We start from the raw sequence: 17,833 nt of genomic DNA, 5'->3' as shown, positions 1-17,833 counted from the left end.
GAATCTATACCTACAACCCTAACCAGTGATCTCTCAAAGGTAAACTTGTATGGCTAGCTCCCAGTAAATCTCATGCTGTCAAGAAAATAGTAAAGTTAACTTATCCTAGGCATATGATCTGTGAGGAGACCTATGGCCAGGATTTTACCCTAACTGATTTTTAGGGTGCTAAAGAATCACAGTCACTGAGGTGCAAGCCAATGATTCTGAAGCAAGATATGGCTATATAATGTTATCACCTAGTTCCATCAGGACAATGGAAGAATATGTAAGAGATAGGGGACAAAAGTCAAAGTATAGACTATAAACTTTCATGTTGGTCACAGGGCCAACCTGGGGCATCATGGATCAGGTCACTTACTATCTTATTCTACCACAAAGTCTGGAAGTTTGGTTAGTCAGTATCCCTACAATACTGTCTGTTTTAGTTCATACCCTTCGAGAGCCACGTCGGCCTCGCAGCTTGGAGGGTGGTGGTGCCAGCTGAGACTCCCCAAGGTCAAGAGTGTAAGAGGGCGGGGAGGCAGCACGCATGCTCTTCACCACCTGGATACTGTCCTCAGCCAGTGGAGGGAGGCCCAGTTCTGCCCGCTTCTGTATTTTGAGAGCCTGAAGATGCTCAAATCCACCAAGGGTAAACTAAAGAGTAAAAAGGAAAGGGGCAGAGAAAAGAGAAGAAGGGAAGGAAAGTTAGGGCTAGAAATATGACCAGAAGTTAGAAAAGGGACTTTTGGAGGCCTCCACTAAACACCACCACCACCACCAAAACTATGCTTTTATTTTCTTTTTTCTTTCTTTTTTTTTAGTTAGGTCTGTGTGTAGCCTAGGCTAGTCAAGACTCATGATTTTCCTGCCTCTGCCTACTAAATGCTAGGATTCTAGGTGTATGCTACTATGCCTGGCACCATGTCCCTTCCGTGGAACACTTTTAACTGCTATGGCCACTCTGTAGTTCAGGCAATACCCACTTTGAGGCCCTCTACAAGGTGTGTTGTTTAGCCAGCACTGTGGGGGATGGGAACCAAACCTGTGGAATGGGATCCAGAGATAAGAGCCACAGGGGGCTTTGGAATGAATGATCAGATTGAATAAGTAACAAATTGCAAAAAAAAAAAAATCCTCTATCTGGAAGGAGGGCAGGAACTAAGCCCACTATATAGCTAGAGAAACTGAGGCACAGAATTGTCCATAGTTTATCAAAATTAGCAGAGATAGATCTCCCAACTTTTAGCCAGCGTTCTACCACCAGCTTTATCAGGGGCAAGTTCCACTGACACCACTAATTCACAGAGCAACATCTCCCATCCACTTGACAGGAACAAAAACTGGCTCTGACACAGGACATCTGATTTCTCTACAGCAACTTTCTTGCCCTTCTCTCTTTTTTTTTTTTTTTTTGTCGGTCATGGGGCTTGAACTCTGGGCTTGGGCGCTGTCCCTCAGCTCTTCAGCTCAAGGCGAGCGCTCTACCACTTGAGCTACAGCACCACTTCCGGTTTTGTAGTGGTTTATTGGAGATAGGAGTCTCACGGTCTTTACTGCCCGGGCTGGCTTTGAACTGCGATTCTCAGATCTCAGCCTCCTGAGTAGCTAGGATTACAGGCGTGAGCCACCGGCGCCCGGCTTGCCCTTCTCTCTTAATTAGTGGCCAACACATGTCCCATTCTTCTGCCTAGCTCCCAGTCTTAAGCAGACTAGAAGAATCAGAGTGGGAGGATTGCTGAACTGATGAGAATAGGGAGGATCTGCCACTCACCATGACCACCTTCCAGAGCAGAAGCAGAACCTTCTTTATGGGAAAGTGGGGGGCCAAGCCACTACAGAACTTGGTAACCATGGAGAAGAGCAAAAGGGCAAAAGGCTCTTCATTATGCATGGAGAAGCCTGGAGGTATAAAGAGAAGTGAGTGAGAAAAAGAGGATTCAATAGCTGAGACTCTGACTCTCTATACCTGACTCTGGACATAGTGAGGGGAGCACTCACCTCCCCTGAACTATTTGAGTAGTCTTGGTAAAAGATACCCTACAGAGAATACTCAAGTGCAGGGGAAGGCTGGAGGTAAAATAGTTTGGCCCCAAAGTTTAGGGCGATGCTTTAGGGCATCAGTGCCAAACTAGAAATACCAGTAAGGACTGTTTCTCACTGGCTGAAGACCAAGGTATTTCTTAGACTATACTTCACAGTACATTTTTTATATCCTTCACATCCTATACATTTGCATGACCCCACTAACTTATCTTTGAGCTCAGGTTTTAAGGTAATTTAATTCATTTGTTCATGTGGAAAGTGAGAGAGATGGCTATCCCCATTTCTAACTGAGAAAACGAAGGCATGGAGCAGTTATATCCTATAACTCAGAAACACAGGGGACGACCAGGCTTAGACCTGTGCCTGCCATACAGTATCTCAGCCCTAAAAATTAAAAACAAAACAAAAAGCATATTAATTTCAAAAAGAAAAAAGGAAAGAAAATAGGACTCTCTTCCTTTTCCTGGCAGATGCTCTGCTTCTCTTGCTCCATCAGCACCTCCATCCCCAGCCCTCCCCAAATGCCACTGCTTACTCAATTCTGTACGGAAAGTCTCTCGAGCTGTTCTCCACCCACAGGGGTCTATCTCTCGCTCCAGGCGGATATTTTCCACCATTAGGTACATGACACTCAGCAGTACCCTGGGGTGACAGAAGGGTGACAGAAGGTTTTCAAGGCAGTTCCCAGCCTGTAGTCAGAGACTTTAAGGATGATCTCAGAGAGATTAGCTAGAGGATAACTTTCCATAGTTTCACTCACCGGAGCTCTGTGCTATCAGCAATGGAGACAGCTGGTTTCCGAAGTGTACTGCTACCAGCCTGGCTGTTGCTGCCATGAAGAGGGATAAAACAGAACCCTTAAGGCCTCTTTCCTACCTACGCTTCCAGTTACCATACCTACACACACAAACGCCAGCCGTCACCTGGACACACAACCCCTAATGAAACTGATAGAATGTGAAGGAGTCCTTAGAATTCCCTGGCTATTTTAGCAAACCTTTATCCAAGGTGAAGACAGACAAGGTTTGTGATAGCCATTTCCTCCCCCACCCCCACCTTGAAATCAGAAGTCTTTATTAAAAAATTTGACTGCAGGTGGGCTCAAGTCCCGAAGTATCTGCAGCCACAAATGCAGCTAGCACAAAGCTTATAAAGGCAAAAACCACGATTCAGCTGGGGAACTAAACCTAGCAAAAGTGTTATGCACAAGCTAGGTGGAGTCAATCAGGGGCTTAGGGCAAGAACCCATTCCTCTTACGACTTGTACTAAGCCTAGTACTGTGCTGGACACAGTTGCTCTTTGGTCATGCATATGAAGGAAGAACAATTTCTTTCATGAATTCCAAAGCCAAGTTGAGTTGAGAAGATACTTGTTGAAGTGGCGCTGTTGCTCAAATGGTAGAGAGCTCGCCTTGAGCTGAGGAGCTGAGGGATAGTGCCCAAGCCCAGAGTTCAAGCCCCACAACCAACCCCCCCCCCAAAAAAAGAACCAAAAGATGATGATAATAAGAATGACAATATCTTGTAAAAATCAATTACCCTAAATCAATGAAGATACTTGCTTAAAAAGGGACCCCAGTGGGGCCTGTAATCCTACTCAGGAGGCTGAGATCTGAGGATTGTGGTTCAATGCCAGCCTGATCAGGAAAGTCCATGAGACTCTCATCTCCAATAAATCACTGGAAAACCAGAAGTGGCGCTGTGGCTCAAGTGGTAGAGCATTTGCCTTGAGCTGAAGAGCACAGGGACAGCGCCCAAGCCCAGAGTTCAAGCCCCATGACCAAAAAAAAAGGACCCCAGCCAGGCTAGTGGCTCATGCCTGTTACCCCAGGTACTCAAGAGGCTCTGATATCTGAGAATAGTGGTTTGAAGCTAGCCCGGGCAGGAAAAGCTGTAACAGTCTTATCTCCAACAAACTACACAGGTCAAGCTGGAGTGCTAGCCTTGAGAAAAAGAAGCTCAGGGACAGTGCCCAGGCCCTGAGTTCAAGCCCCAGGACTGGTATGCACGTGCACACACACACACACACACACACACACACACACACACACACACAAAGGGGACCCCAATCAGGACAGGCCCCTGATGCAAGGACTGGTATGCACGTACACACACACACACACACACACACACACACACACACACACACACACACACACACACACACACACACACACACACACACACACACACACACACACACACAAGGGGACCCCAATCAGGACAGGCCCCTGAAGCAAGGACGGCAGGGCAGAAGCTAAGCTCAGTCTCAGAGAGCTAATGCACAGTATCAGGAACCATGGCTGAATGGAAGGGACCTGTCAGTGAGCTTTGAACAGAGATGAGTAAGTCCCTGTTTCAACAGGGCTCTTTACTAAGGAAGCAGGCATAGGAAATGACTTCCATCCCTTCAAGGAAGAGTGCTGTCTAGGGACAGTTCTCCCCACAAAGATTCTCACTCAATTTCCATGTGGAGTAGCTCCAGGAAGATAGAGAAGGTTCCCATCTGGTAGAGCAGGAAGCAGTTGTACCTGGACCAGTGTAGCACATCAACTTCTGAATCACATTCTCCAAAAGTACCTAAAGAACAAAATAATTAGCTGGGCACCAGTGGTCACTCCTGTAATCCTAGCTATTCAGGAGGCTGAGATCTGAGGATCTCAATTCAAAGCCAGCCCGAGCAGGACCATCCATGAGACTCTTATCTCCACTTAACAACCAGAAAACGGGTGCTGTGGCTCAAGTGGTAGAGCACTAGCTCTGAGCTGAAGAGCTCAGGGACAGTACCCAGGCCCAGAGTTCAAGCCCCACAACTGACCAAAAAAGAACTAGAAAATTGTCACAGGCATTGAGGAGAGGCAGGCCTTTTTCAGTGATTTCCCTACTACTCCATGACGTAAGATCTTCTTCTAACACCCTGCTCCATAGTTAGGCTGATAGAGGGGGAAGAGCCCCAAGAACTGAGTCAGGGAAGAGGAGATGTATTGTAGTCTCCAGGGTTAGGTCCAATGTATTCATCAATGGCCTGTCTTAAGTTTGTGTCACCTAGAAGCAGATAATAAGGTAAGTAGGAGTTCAAGTATAAGTAATTTATTTGGAAATATCAATAGAAAAGCAGGAATCTGAGAAAGGGAAGAGAAGGCATCCAGAAGAGTTCAATCTCAGGGAAAGATCTGGACACAGTATAAAATATCCAAGATGAGTGAGGTCATCAGGCTATTCCATTCACTTCTGTCAGCCATTTTATGAATACTGAAAATATTTATTCCCGGGCTGGGAAGGTGGCTCAGTGGTAGAGCGCTTGCCTTGCATGCCTGAGGCCCTGGGTTCGATTCCTCAGCACCACATAAGCAGGAAAAAAAAAGTCGGAAGTGGCACTATGGCTCAAGTGGTAGAGTGCTAGCCTTGAGCTGAAGAGCTGAGGGACAGCGCCCAGGCCTAGAGTTCAAGCCCCACAATCGGACCCCCCCAAAAAAAATTGTTCCCTATAGTCCCTGACTACTGTGTGTGCTGCAGGGCAAACCCTAAGGAAGAAAGCCTTCACACTAGCTGCTGGAAGGTGGTCAGAACAACTAGACTCAAGAAATACCAGTTGCTGTCCTTTCACCAAATGTCTACTGCCTTTCCTATGTATTTATTTTTCTTATTCAATATTTTAGCTTCTAATTTGTTGGTTTGATCACCATCCTCATTTTCATTATTTCAGGGCTTATTTTCACTAGTCTTGCTAGGCTATTTCATTCCCCTTTCAAGCCCCTGGCTAATAGGTTTCTTCTGGGAAGCTTTTTCCAATTAATCTCATTTAGCTCTGATTATCACACTATTATTCACAACATCTCCTCCTGGTGCTACGTGGGCTTGCACCTTCAAAACCATGCGGAGGATTTATGCATGAGTGCGACAAACCTGGCTCCCACTCGGTATTTAGTATAGGCCACAGAGGATTAAAAAAAAAAAATCTCCAGGCTCAGCCAGAGGTACACTGACCGTTCTGGCCACACTGACTCTCTTGCTAATCTTTACAGACATTTACTGCCCAGGTTAGATGGAAAAAGAACCCTATGAGAAATTCCAACATGCCTGATAAGATGAAGGCATTTATAAAATGGTAACTCCTTGGGCGGGGGAGGGAAGAGGGTCAGGAGGGAAAAAGTAGGAGAAAATGAAGGAGGAAGTAACAATGTTCAAAAAGAAATGTATTCATTGCCTGACTTAGGTAACTGTAATCCCTCTGTACATCACCATTGCAATAAAATTTAAATCAAAAAGAAAATGGTAACTCCTCTGTTCAACACCGTAATAACAATTAAATAAAACATACAAAAAAAAAGAAATAAAGATAAAGGCAGATCTCAAGGGATCAAGTATCAAACAAGTATCTTTTCATCTTCCTCATAAGGGTGACTTCTAGCACATGAGAACACCTGCCCTTAAGAGGAGGGGGGCCTTGTTTTCCCAACACAGCCCTATCCCCGTTCCCTCTCCAGATAGGAAGAGTAGGCACTCACCTTGGGCTAGGTAGAGAACAGCACGGGACACCTTAAGCCGCTGCTCCCTACTGACCACTTCCAGCCTGTCCAGAAGTCCCATCACATAGGTCTTTTGGGCATCTTCTTCCAATTCCAACCATTCCTTGCCTTGTACTAGGGATAGAAAACCATATATGGTATATATATATATATGTATGTATATATATACATATACATGTATATATATTATATGTTTATCTAAGGTTGGCTAATATCACTTCTTCCCAGAAATGAATCTATAGTATACCCACCTCTAATCTCAGCCACCAACAAAGTCTTCTCTTCAAAAGATTTCCTTTTATAAAAAAAATTATTTTTCTACGCTGAGAATCAAACACAAGGCCTCACATATGGTACGCAACCCACATCCCTAGTCCAGAGCTTTCCTTATTTAGAATAAGGGATAGGGAAAGGGCCCAAAATGTTCTGGCCTGAACCCTCTCTGTAGCCTCACCTTTGACATCCCCTCTTGTCTTCCACACACAGAGCCTGCTTTGCCCAATGTCTTTGTCTTTCCTTAGGGATTTCCCCCTCTCTATCATATCCACCTGGTAGCTGTCCTTATATGCCTGATACCAGGTGACCCCTTTCACATGAATGCCCTAGCCAAAGCTTTGCTCCCAACAAACTATCTTTATTTTCTAGGACACAGCATTTTCTTCTTCACCTCAGCCAGTTTTATGATGTGCATTTCTCCCCTCTGCTACCAGATTATGTAATCTCTTTGTAAAAGCGGCAATTATCCTCACCCCTGCTTCTTGCATTTCCGATACAACAGACATCTACTGAATTGAAAATTGAATGGCAATTGACCAAGTTTTTAAAAACATACCAGAGAGCTGAGGTTATTTCAGTGTTATTGAGAGTGAGGCAGAGTTGGAGGCAGCAGTTAAGCATTGATGTCAAGGACTAGGCTAGGCCCAGGTTTCCATCAGGCAGCAGGGCACTCGTCCAGCTTTACACCACCATCCACTCTCCTGTACTTTCTACCAGAGCAAAGACCCTAGCTCGGGCTTCTCTTGTTTCCATCATGGCTTCTACTCTTGAGATAAACTGTGCCCCATAAGCAAGAAGTGAAGGGTGGACAGCAGGGAAAGGATGAAGAATCATACTTGTTTTAGTCTTTTACTGGGATATCAAGGAGGGGAAAGCATGTGTCTGTGAGTAATGGTCTGAAGATCACCTTGAGTCTTGAAATCTTCTTCAAAGCACCTCTTGTTAGTGGTGAATTCCGGGTTCTCAGTGTAGCTATACAATTCTGTGGCAGGAAAGAGAACAGAAGCACGTTCAGGAGACCCATAAGAAGGGAGTTTAGAGTAGAAGGATGGCATGAAACTGCTGAAGCTTCCAAAACATTCCACTGTCCGGTTCAATCCAGAGCCAGCTTCCTCTCTTTCAGAGCAGTTAAAAATAGCTACTTGTGTCCCTGGGTGATTAAACCATCAAACCTGTTCTCCTCTTGCCAGCTGGCTGCCGCAGCCGAAAAAACAGCCTTTGACATTTGTGAGGGCAAGAGGGCTGGAGCACAGGGGTCTTAATGTCATCACTTCTGTGTTTTTAGGATTGCAACGAATGCTTGCTTTGTCAAGCCCAGCTGAAACTACTCTATATCCTATATCTAGAGAAGATGAAGACAATACAACTCCTTGAATTTAGAGCCAAGATCCCTATGCTGTTCAAGAAGCTGGACAAGGGCTGAAAAAAATACATGCTAGGTTGCTTTGCAGAATTGGGGCCAATTCATTTTCTCCCTGATGAAATTCCTTGAAGGGTGTCGAAGTTTAGGCTGCTGCATACTGCCACCTGGGCAGAGGCAGCAGTGAACCACATAGAAAGCAGCTATGGCTGCCAAAGGACTTTTTGTATCCTGGAAAATCTAACTTCTTTGACTATAGACTCTAAATACAAAACTGAGACTAAAACTGTCCTCTTCAATCTGCAAAATTCATCTTACAAAATTCATCATGCAAAAGATGAAGTATTAAAACCAGAAAGTTCCCAGGTGCTGGTGGCTCATGCCTGTAATCCTAGCTACTCAGGAGGCTGAGATCTGAGGATCGGGGTTCAAAACCAGCCCGGGCAGGAAAGTCTGTGAGACTCTTATCTCCAATTAATCACTAGAAAAACCAGAAATTGCACTGTGGCTCAAGTGGTAGAGCATTTATCTTGAGCTGAAGTGCTGAGGGACAGCGCCCAGGCCCAGAGTTCAAGCCCCACGACCACCACCACCACTACCACCACCAACAAAATCAGAGAGCCAAGAAGTGATAGAACAGACAGATTATTACAGAATCTATTCCTCCTAAACCAGAGATAATTCACAAAGCAAGTGAAACTCATTCCTGTTACAGCCAGCAGTAGAATGGTTGGATAATACTTTGTGTGAGAGCCAGAGCTTTGAGGCTTAAGTTCTAAAATGTGGGAATAACCACAAACAAATCCATTTTTGCATCTTGAATACTTCAGCCATTAGTGGAAATGTGAAAAAATATATGTAATTTTATGATCAGAGCATCACAAATCCAGTCACAATAGTAAGCAGGTGCTGAGCTTTGGCTTTGTTCTTTTTGATTTTAGATAATAAAAATCTCATATGCATATAGGTACAGAATACAAAATAGATACCTTTTATCCAGATTAAACAAATATTAACTTATGTCATATTTGCTTCAGACTATCCCCCGGTCATTTTTCCACCCCTGGAGGTAACTACTATCATGAAATTGGAACATTTCCATCCCAAGCTCATTTTTATACTTTTCCTACATATGATGTGCCTGCAAACCACACAAATTTTTCTGTTTTAAATGTTTTTAGCTGGGTGCCAATGGCTCATGCCTGTAATCCTAGCTACTCAGGAGGCGGAGATCTGAGGATCGTGGTTCAAAGCCAGCCTGGGCAGGAAAATCCGTGAGACTCTTATCTCTAATTAACCACCAAAAAACTGGAAGTGGTGCTGTAGCTCGTCTTGAGCTGAAGAGCTGAGGGACAGTGCCCAGGCCCAGAGTTCAAGCCCCATGACCAGCCAAAAAAAAAAAAAAAGGAAAGGCCATGAGAAAGGCCATCTCCAGCATGCTACTCAAAAAGCTAGAAGTAAAGCCGGGCGCTGGTGGCTCACGCCTGTAATCCTAGCTACTCAGGAGGCTGAGATCTGAGGATCACGGTTCAAAGCCAGCCGGGGTAGGAGAGACCATGAGACTCCTAACTCCAATAAAACCACCAGAAAACCGGAAGTGGCGCTGTAGCTCAAGTGGTAGAGCGCTCGCCTTGAGCTGAAGAGCTGAGGGACTGCGCCCAGACCCAGAGTTCAAGCCCCACGACTGACCAAAAAAAAAAAAAAAAAAGCTAGAAGTAGTACTATGACTCTAGTGGTAGAAAGCTAGTCTTAAGCCAAAGAAGCTTAGGGATAGTGTCCAGGCCCTGCAAGCTTCAAGATCAGCTCACACACAAAAAATTAAATGTTTTTAAAATGAACTTTGCAAGTTTGGTGGGGTGGGGGGGGCAGGGGTGTGGGTGAGGCAGGGATGGTAAAAGGAAACAAAGGAGGAGGCAATAATGCTTGATAAGAAATGTACTCATTACCTTGCTCATATAATTGTAACCCTCTGTAAGGTATTTTCACAATAAAAAAACCTATTAATATTAACAAAAAATTAAATGTTTTTCATTGCTGGGTGCCGGTGGCTCACACCTGTAATCCTAGCTACTCAGGAGGCTGAGATCTGGGGATCGAGGTTCAAAGCCAGCCCCGACAGGAAAGACCGTGAGACTCCTATCTCCAATGAACCACTAGAAAACTGGAAGTGGCGCTGTAGCTCAAGTGGTAGTGCTCGCCTTGAGCTGAAGAGCTGAAGGACAGCGCCCAGGCCTAGAGTTCAAGCCCCATGACCGACAAAAAAATAAAAATAAAAAAATGTTTTTAATCTCATCTGGGTGCCAAGATTATAGCCAGTGGCTCATGCTTGTAGTCCTAGCTACTCAAGAGGTAGAGATATGGAGCAAGGTTTGCAGCCAGCCCAGGTAGAAAAGTCCATGAAACTCTAATTAACAAGAAAAAAGCCAGAAGTAGAGATATGCCGCAAATATTAGAGTGCCAACTATGAGTGTAAAAGCCAAGTGAGTATGTGAGCACACATGGGCACAGGTTTTAATTTTTAATTTTTTGTCAGTTGAGCTTTTAAAAACACTCAAGGGTAGCACTCTACCACTTTGAGCGACAGCACCACTTGCAGTTTTCTGGTGGTTGAAGATAAGAGTCTCACTGACTTTCCTGCCTGGGTACTGGCTTTAAACTGTGATCCTCACATCTCAGCCTCTGGAGTAGCTAGGATTACAGGTGTGAGCCACCAGCTCCCAGCTTGAATTTTTAATTTTTAATTTTATTTTATTTTATTTTGGGTCCGGACGTTGGGCCTGAACCCTGGGCCTGGGCGCTGTCTCTCAGCTCTTCAGCTCAAGGCTAGCGCTCTACCACTTGAGCCACAGCGCCACTTCCGGCTTTTTTCTTTTTGCTTATGTGGTGCTGAGGAATCGAACCCACGGCCTTAGGTATGCAAGGCAAAAGTGCTCTACCACTGAGCCACCTTCCCAGCCCCTTGAATTTTAAATTTTAATAGTATCATACTGTAGAAGTTCTTTGGTCACTTCTATTTCAGGAATTTACTGATGCTAAAACATGTTTATGTAAACTAATTACATTCATGTCTATATTTTTGACTCCTACAGTGATATGCAAGTTTATTCATTCTCCTGGAGAGGACATTTTGAATTGTTTTCAACTTTTCACGATTACAAAGTTATGATAACAAACATCATTGTACATATTATTGTTCCCTAGTATAAGGCTATTTAGGGTAGATTTTCTGGGTCTTATATGTACACATCTTCAACTTTATTAGATATGACCTAACTGCTTTCCAATTTTATACTGTGTTCCCCTGACTGCTATACATAGCAGAGCAGAAAAGCGCTCATCAGGCTTTTAATTTCTATAATCAAATGACTGTGGAATCACATCTTATTGTTTTAATATGCTTTTCTCCATCAATAATGAAGTTAGACATTTACTTATTTATAATGTATTTATTATATTTTATTTATTTATGGACTGTTCAGTTTTTATCTTCTATGAATTCATGCTTATATTCTTTGTCTACTTCTCTAGTGGGTTGTTCAACTCTTTATCCCTCTCTCTCTTTACATTTATTCATATTCTGGATTCTAGTCCTTTGTTCCTTTTTAAACTTAGCTCACTATTTTTCTGTCACTCATCACAAAATTTATTCCCCAAGCTTATCCACAAGAACTTCTTTTGAAATGTTTTTCTCTGAAAAAGCATGTTTCAAAGTATTATTTTCCTATGACAGAATATTTAACTTTCACACCATCTCCAACCAAAGCTCGTTTATTAATAACTAGCATCATTGCACGTGTAACACAGAAGCCCTTAATGTGAGGAGATCACATTTACCCTAAGCTAGAATTCCAGTCAGAGAAAAGCAGCCCAGAACTAAAAGAATAGGATCACCTAACTCCATCTACCAGCTGTCCAAAGCAGAACTCTACTCTGATGGTTGCATGTGACATATCCAGCCTTGCTTGGCTAGACAGTTGTCTAGTTCTCCTCAGCCGTTGCTTAGAATTTAATAAGGAACAGGTGTTATGGGAAGAGGGAAAGGTGGACGTAGAGGAGACTCAGGGCAGGGGGGTGGAGATATGGGATAAAGAGAGTAGGGCAGAAAGAATGGATATATAGGGCTGGGAAGGTGGCTCAGTGGTAGAGCGCTTGCCTTGCATGCATGAGGCCCTGTGTTCGATTCCTCAGCACCACATAAGCAGGAAAAAAAAAGCCGGAAGTGGTGCTGTGGCTCAAGTGGTAAAGCGCTAGCCTTGAGCTGAGGAGCTGAGGAACAGTGCCCAAGCCCAGAGTACAGGCCCATGACCAGACCCCCCAAAAAAGAAAGAATGGATATATAAAGGTATGGAAGAGAAACAAGTATTGGGGACAAAGTGGACAGAAAAATGATTTGAGGGTACACCAAAAGTAAAGAAGGAGGAGCACGATAAAGTGACAGAATAAAAGAATAAATACCAGCCGGGCGCTGGTGGCTCACGCCTGTAATCCTAGCTACTGAGGAGGCTGAGATCTGAGGATCGCGGTTCAAAGCCAGCCCGGGCAGGAGAGACCGTGAGACTCCTATCTCCAATAAACCACCAGAAAACCGGAAGTGGCGCTGTAGCTCAAGTGGTAGAGCGCTCGCCTTGAGCTGAAGAGCTGAGGGACAGCGCCCAAGCCCAGAGTTCAAGCCCCACGACCGACAAAAAAAAAAAAAAAAAAGAATAAATACCATGGACAAGGATAATTCACAGAAGGAGATGTGAAAGTAAGCAAAGAGCTGTTTACCATTGCAGAGGACAAAAAAAAGAAAGCAGCAATAGCTTTTGTTCAAAAGACCACAGAGCCTTTAGGGGAGACACAGACACCCGCCCCACCCCTCCCCGATTCTTCCACTCACTACTGAGCCATCTACTTCAGCATACCTGATAACTCCGCTGCATGGCCATCTGCATCTCCATACTCAAATTCCAGAGTTGGGCAGTCCACAGAGCCCTGTAATAGAGACATTTCTCAGGAGTTGCCAAGGAAGATTATACCCTTATTTCACCTTCTTTCCCTATTGGAGGCCAAGGTTAGATCAGCAAGGCAGTAGAATTCTCATTTGGCTCTTTCATCAAAATCCCAGATTTTGAGGGTATAACTAGGTAGGGTACTATTCCAACCTGGGGGAGGGAGTTCACATTAAACTTCTGATTGAGTTCAGTCAAGTGTTCAATCATACCTATGTAATGAAATGCCATCCAACCCCCCTAAAACAACTTTTGGGTTTGTGAGCAAATGGATGTGCCAGGACAGGGACACCCTTGCATAAGGGAGGGAAGCTCAGCACCACTCAGGCCCTGTCCCTTGTCCTATGCATCTTCTCCATTTGGCTGATACTCAATTATACCTTTAGTTAAGAAACTATAACCTTAATTCCATGCATTCCATAAGATCCATGAGTCATCCCAGCAAATTATCAAACCTGAAAGCTGGTCATGATAACCCAGGAATCTATAGCTGGCTAGGTAGAAATGCGGGACAGTCTATATTTGTAACTAGCATCTAAGGTGGGGGCAGTTGTGTGAGACTGTGCACTTAACTTCCGGGTATGCATTGGTGTGCACTAACTCTGGAAGTGTCAGAATTGGATTGAGCCACAGAACCCATACCATTTGATATCTGAAAAATGGTGTGCAGATAAATTCCTCATCTGTAAAATGGGGACAGTGATAACTAACTTCATAGGGTTATTGTAAAGACTAAGTGAATTAATGATAGAAAAGGCATTCAGCCTACCATCACTTGGTAATACTATATTACAATTTTAATATTTTATTATAAAGACCTCGTATTATTAAAACTATCACTTTAAGTGGCCATATAAATAGCTAGATATCTATCAGTTTACCTAACCAATTCTCTACTTTTGAACACTGAAGATGTTTTAAATGCATGAAGCTATAGTATTGATAAGTATTTTTATTTTTTAGAATTTGTGATCTTTCCTTTTCTTTCCATACTCATTTTTCTTGGGCCAGTACTGGGGTTTGAACTCAATGCCTCATTGTGCTTGCTCCTGAATACTATTGTCATCATTCAGTCTGGATGGAAATCGTACATAGTAAACAAACTCCTGGAATGTAGGCTCCAGCTCAGCCTGTCTGCTATACCACATTATTCCTAGTATTTAGAATATCAATATCTTAATGGGTTAGTCCTAGTGTTTAGAATATCAATATTTGAATGAATAAATGAACAAGCTCAGGGCTTTGCGCTCTTTGCTTTCCTTTTCCCCCACAGGCTGGCACTCTACACTTGAAGCACACCTCCATTTCCTTTGCTGATTATTTTGGAGATGGAGTTTTGTGGACTTTTCTGCTTGGGTTGGCTTTGAACAATCATCCTTCAGATCTCAGTCTCCTGAGTAGTTAGTATTACAGGAAGGAACCATGATGCCCATATAGCTTCCTTGTTTGTTTGTTTTTGTTTTTTCCTTTTGCCAGTCCTGGTGCTTGAACTCAGGGCCTGGGCACTGTCCCTGAACTTCTCTTGCTCAAGGCTAGCACTCTACCACTTGAGCCACAGTGCCACTTCCAGCCTTTCTGTTTATGTGGTGCTGAGGAATTGAACCTAAGGCTTTATGCATGCTAGGCAAGCACTCTACCACTAGGTCACATTCTCAACCCCCGGTAGCTTCCTTTTTTAGTGTGTAGGATAGTGATATACTGAGCCATTGGGAGAGAGTAGTTCAATAGTGCTCCTATAAATATTGTTATGAGAAGATTCTTGACATATGTCAATAGTAATTCTCTTCTAGCACTTTTCTATAGCCCTAGACAGCAAAGAACCCCATCTCCCTAAGGCTTGTCTTCCATAGGAAAGCAAAGAAAGAGAGAAGGAAAAGCAGATCTGGCACCTGGGTACTCCAGTGATTGGGGATGAACTGACAAGTACATCCTGCTGCAGTGGAAGGTAGAGGAGAGCTAATCTTTTCACCCAGCCTATCTGCAGGCAATGAGCCCAGATAGAGATGATTACTGCAGTTGTTCATTTCCAGGCATGAAGAATGTAGCTGCAGAAAACCAGTAGGTAAACTGCAGTGCAAGTGGAAAGCTCAGAATCTGGACCCTGAACTCATTAGCAAAAGCACAGTACTACCAGAGCTTTTAGTTGAAGGAAGACTTAATGGTTGAATGAACAGCTACTTCAGAAGGGAGACAGAATATAGCACTCTGAAATTATTTATTGGCTTGTTGTCTACCTCCCCAACTCTATTACGATGCTATCTCTACAAAGACAAAGACCCAGTCTTGTTCACTGATATATCCCTAGCATGCATGCACACACACAAAAGCAATGACTATAGCTCAATAACTAATGGTTGAATTAATGAATGACTCATACTTCAAAAAACACTTCAGCAAGAACAATACCCCTGAGAAGGAAGGAGGCATAGACTACCCTAAACGTAGGGATTTAGATGCAGAAGACACCAGTGTTTTATGCCTATAATTTTAAGTTGTCGGGAGACTGAGACCTGAGAATCTCGGTTTGATGCCAATTTACAGCAGACAAATCTGAGCAAACCCAGAAGACTCCTCACCTCCAATTAACCAGCAAACAAAGTAGGTGTGGATTAAGTGGTAGAACACCAAGTGCGAGTGGGGAAAAAAAAAAAGCCCTAAAAGATTGCTGAGGCCTAAAGTTCAAGCCCCAGTACCAATACACACACACACACACACACACACACACACACACACACACACACCACACACACACACACACCACCACCACCACCACCACCACCACCACCACCACCACGAAAAAAAAGAGTCGATGGATAATTCCTATTCTGCCTGTATAAAATCTTTGCAGTGATACTGTGAAATGCTATTCAAATAGCAAACTGGATTGGAATACCAAAGACCTAGTTCTTGTACCTGCTCTGCCACTTGATGGTGTATGGGCCAATTAATTACATGAACTGAGCTAAGCAATGTTTAACCCCTTTTTACAAATGAAAGAACTAGAGCTCAGAAAGGTTTTGTAATTTGCCTAAATTACAGTTAATTGATAGTGCTAAGGTTTCCAAACCTGGTGTGGCACACGCTGGAGCCTGGCGGTCTTGACCACTCACTCGGCTATATGTCTGATGATGGGCAAATTATTTCTGCCTGTTTTACTCTGTAAAATAAAGGGCTACACCAGATGATCCCCACACCTGACATTTCCAGTTCTATTCTGGTAATCGCTGCTCAGATACAATCAGACTAGGCTAATGGATCGGAACTGGCTGGGCGAGGTTGTGAGGGAGTGATCATTCAGTCCTTTTGTCGTCGCCCTAGTTCGGATTTCTTTTTTGGAAGAGGAAGACAAGACCCAAATATTTCTTATATTCCTAGCTGTATCTTGGGGGCGGGTCCGTTCTAACAAGCCCCCGCCGGACAGTCCCCGCCTGAGTCCTGTTTCACTTCATCCTTCCGGGCAAGGGACCCGAGGCCGGCGAAAGATGCTCCCTAAAACGGCCGGCCTGAACCCAGGCCAGGGACAGCCCCTCACCCCCTGCAGGCAGCCTGGAGTGGAAGGACCGCGACCCGCTCGCTGACCCCTCCAGGCCGTCCCTCAGCCTCCCTGCGCGAGTCCCGTCGTCTGTAAATCGGAGTCTGTATGTCTGCGTGGAGGGGGGGGGGGACGACGGAGAACAAGTGACATAAAGATTTGCAAAGTATCATCGGCCATGCTCGCTACAGCGCTCCCTCTGCGTGCTGGGGGACAGGGGAGGCCCCCATCGGTGGAGGCAGCCGTGCGGAGAGGGTCGGGGCGGAAGAACCCGCAGGAGCTGACTCCGGGAGCGCGAGTGGTCTCAGGGCCAAGGCCCAATCACCTCCACCTCCGCTTCCCGCCCTTGGGCGTCTCCCGGGTCCCCAGCCGAAGCCCTCGGGGCTCCTCACCTCCGACTCCCGCCGCTGGCTGCGGAACGCTTCCCGGCCCTTGGGCACCGCCGGCTTGCCTTTGCCGTTATTGCCGTTACCATTGGCTGGCAGGCCCCCTGACCCGGAGGCCCCGGGCACCGTAGGGTCCTCCATGCGGCTGGTCAGCGCCTACCCTCAACAGCTCTCTCAGCCCGAGGCGACCCCGCCACCGCGCGCGCCTGGCACCAGGCTCCGCCCTCCAGTCGCTATTGGCTGAGACCCTTCCCCTCGGCTCCGCCCCACGTCGTGATTGGCTGCTTGACCGGCCGGAGTGGGACTCGGAGGGTTGGGGGTTCTTTCAAGGAATATTTTCCCTTTCCCGACTTGTTTGTTTGTTTATTTATTTTATTTTCTGCGGCTTTCAGCTGGTGCTACTGCTGATGGTCTCCTAGGTTGGTTTTCCACTTCACCTCCTGAACTCACCTTGAGTGCAGGCAGGTCCTCTCCTTTTTTTCCAGGGCTCTCAGTCGTCGCCCCCGGTTCTACTGCTGTCTGCATTGGACCCTGGCCGCCTAATCCTAGAGGATGCACAAGTCTCACATCCAGCTAACTCTCAGGAGAGAGATGGCACAGCCCGGTAGCCAGGGCCACAGCTAGAAATGCGGGGCTCTCAGTCTCTGGGCTGATCAGGAGACTGGGAATTTAGGGGTAGGGCTTGGGGTGTTGGGTTTGTTTGTTCGTTTTTTTTTTTTTTTTTTTTTTTT

The 17,833-nt window shown here is 45.0% G+C and overlaps 1 protein-coding gene across 1 annotated transcript in view; it reads right to left on the bottom strand.

Annotated features, from left to right (window-relative positions):
- Positions 1–17,268, bottom strand: part of Strip2 (striatin interacting protein 2) — a 52,712-nt gene extending 35,444 nt beyond the window's left edge. The window contains exons 1-9 of the mRNA XM_069996736.1: positions 17,109–17,268; positions 13,098–13,167; positions 7,741–7,815; positions 6,537–6,671; positions 4,488–4,608; positions 2,789–2,857; positions 2,564–2,670; positions 1,757–1,884; positions 436–639 (exon numbers count right to left, since the gene is read on the bottom strand). Of these exons, the coding sequence (XP_069852837.1) occupies positions 436–639; positions 1,757–1,884; positions 2,564–2,670; positions 2,789–2,857; positions 4,488–4,608; positions 6,537–6,671; positions 7,741–7,815; positions 13,098–13,167; positions 17,109–17,243 (1,044 nt within the window). The 5' untranslated portion in view covers positions 17,244–17,268. The remainder of the gene's footprint in view (positions 1–435; positions 640–1,756; positions 1,885–2,563; positions 2,671–2,788; positions 2,858–4,487; positions 4,609–6,536; positions 6,672–7,740; positions 7,816–13,097; positions 13,168–17,108) is intronic.
- Positions 17,269–17,833: the final 565 nt, after the last annotated feature.

Source organism: Dipodomys merriami, unplaced genomic scaffold (assembly GCF_024711535.1).
Source record: "Dipodomys merriami isolate MVZ:Mamm:240054 unplaced genomic scaffold, mDipMer1.0.p SCAF_5, whole genome shotgun sequence".
NCBI classification, from domain to species: domain Eukaryota; kingdom Metazoa; phylum Chordata; class Mammalia; order Rodentia; family Heteromyidae; genus Dipodomys; species Dipodomys merriami.
The sequence above is the reverse complement of the archived record's forward strand: the minus strand, read 5'-3'. Positions and strand labels throughout refer to the sequence as shown.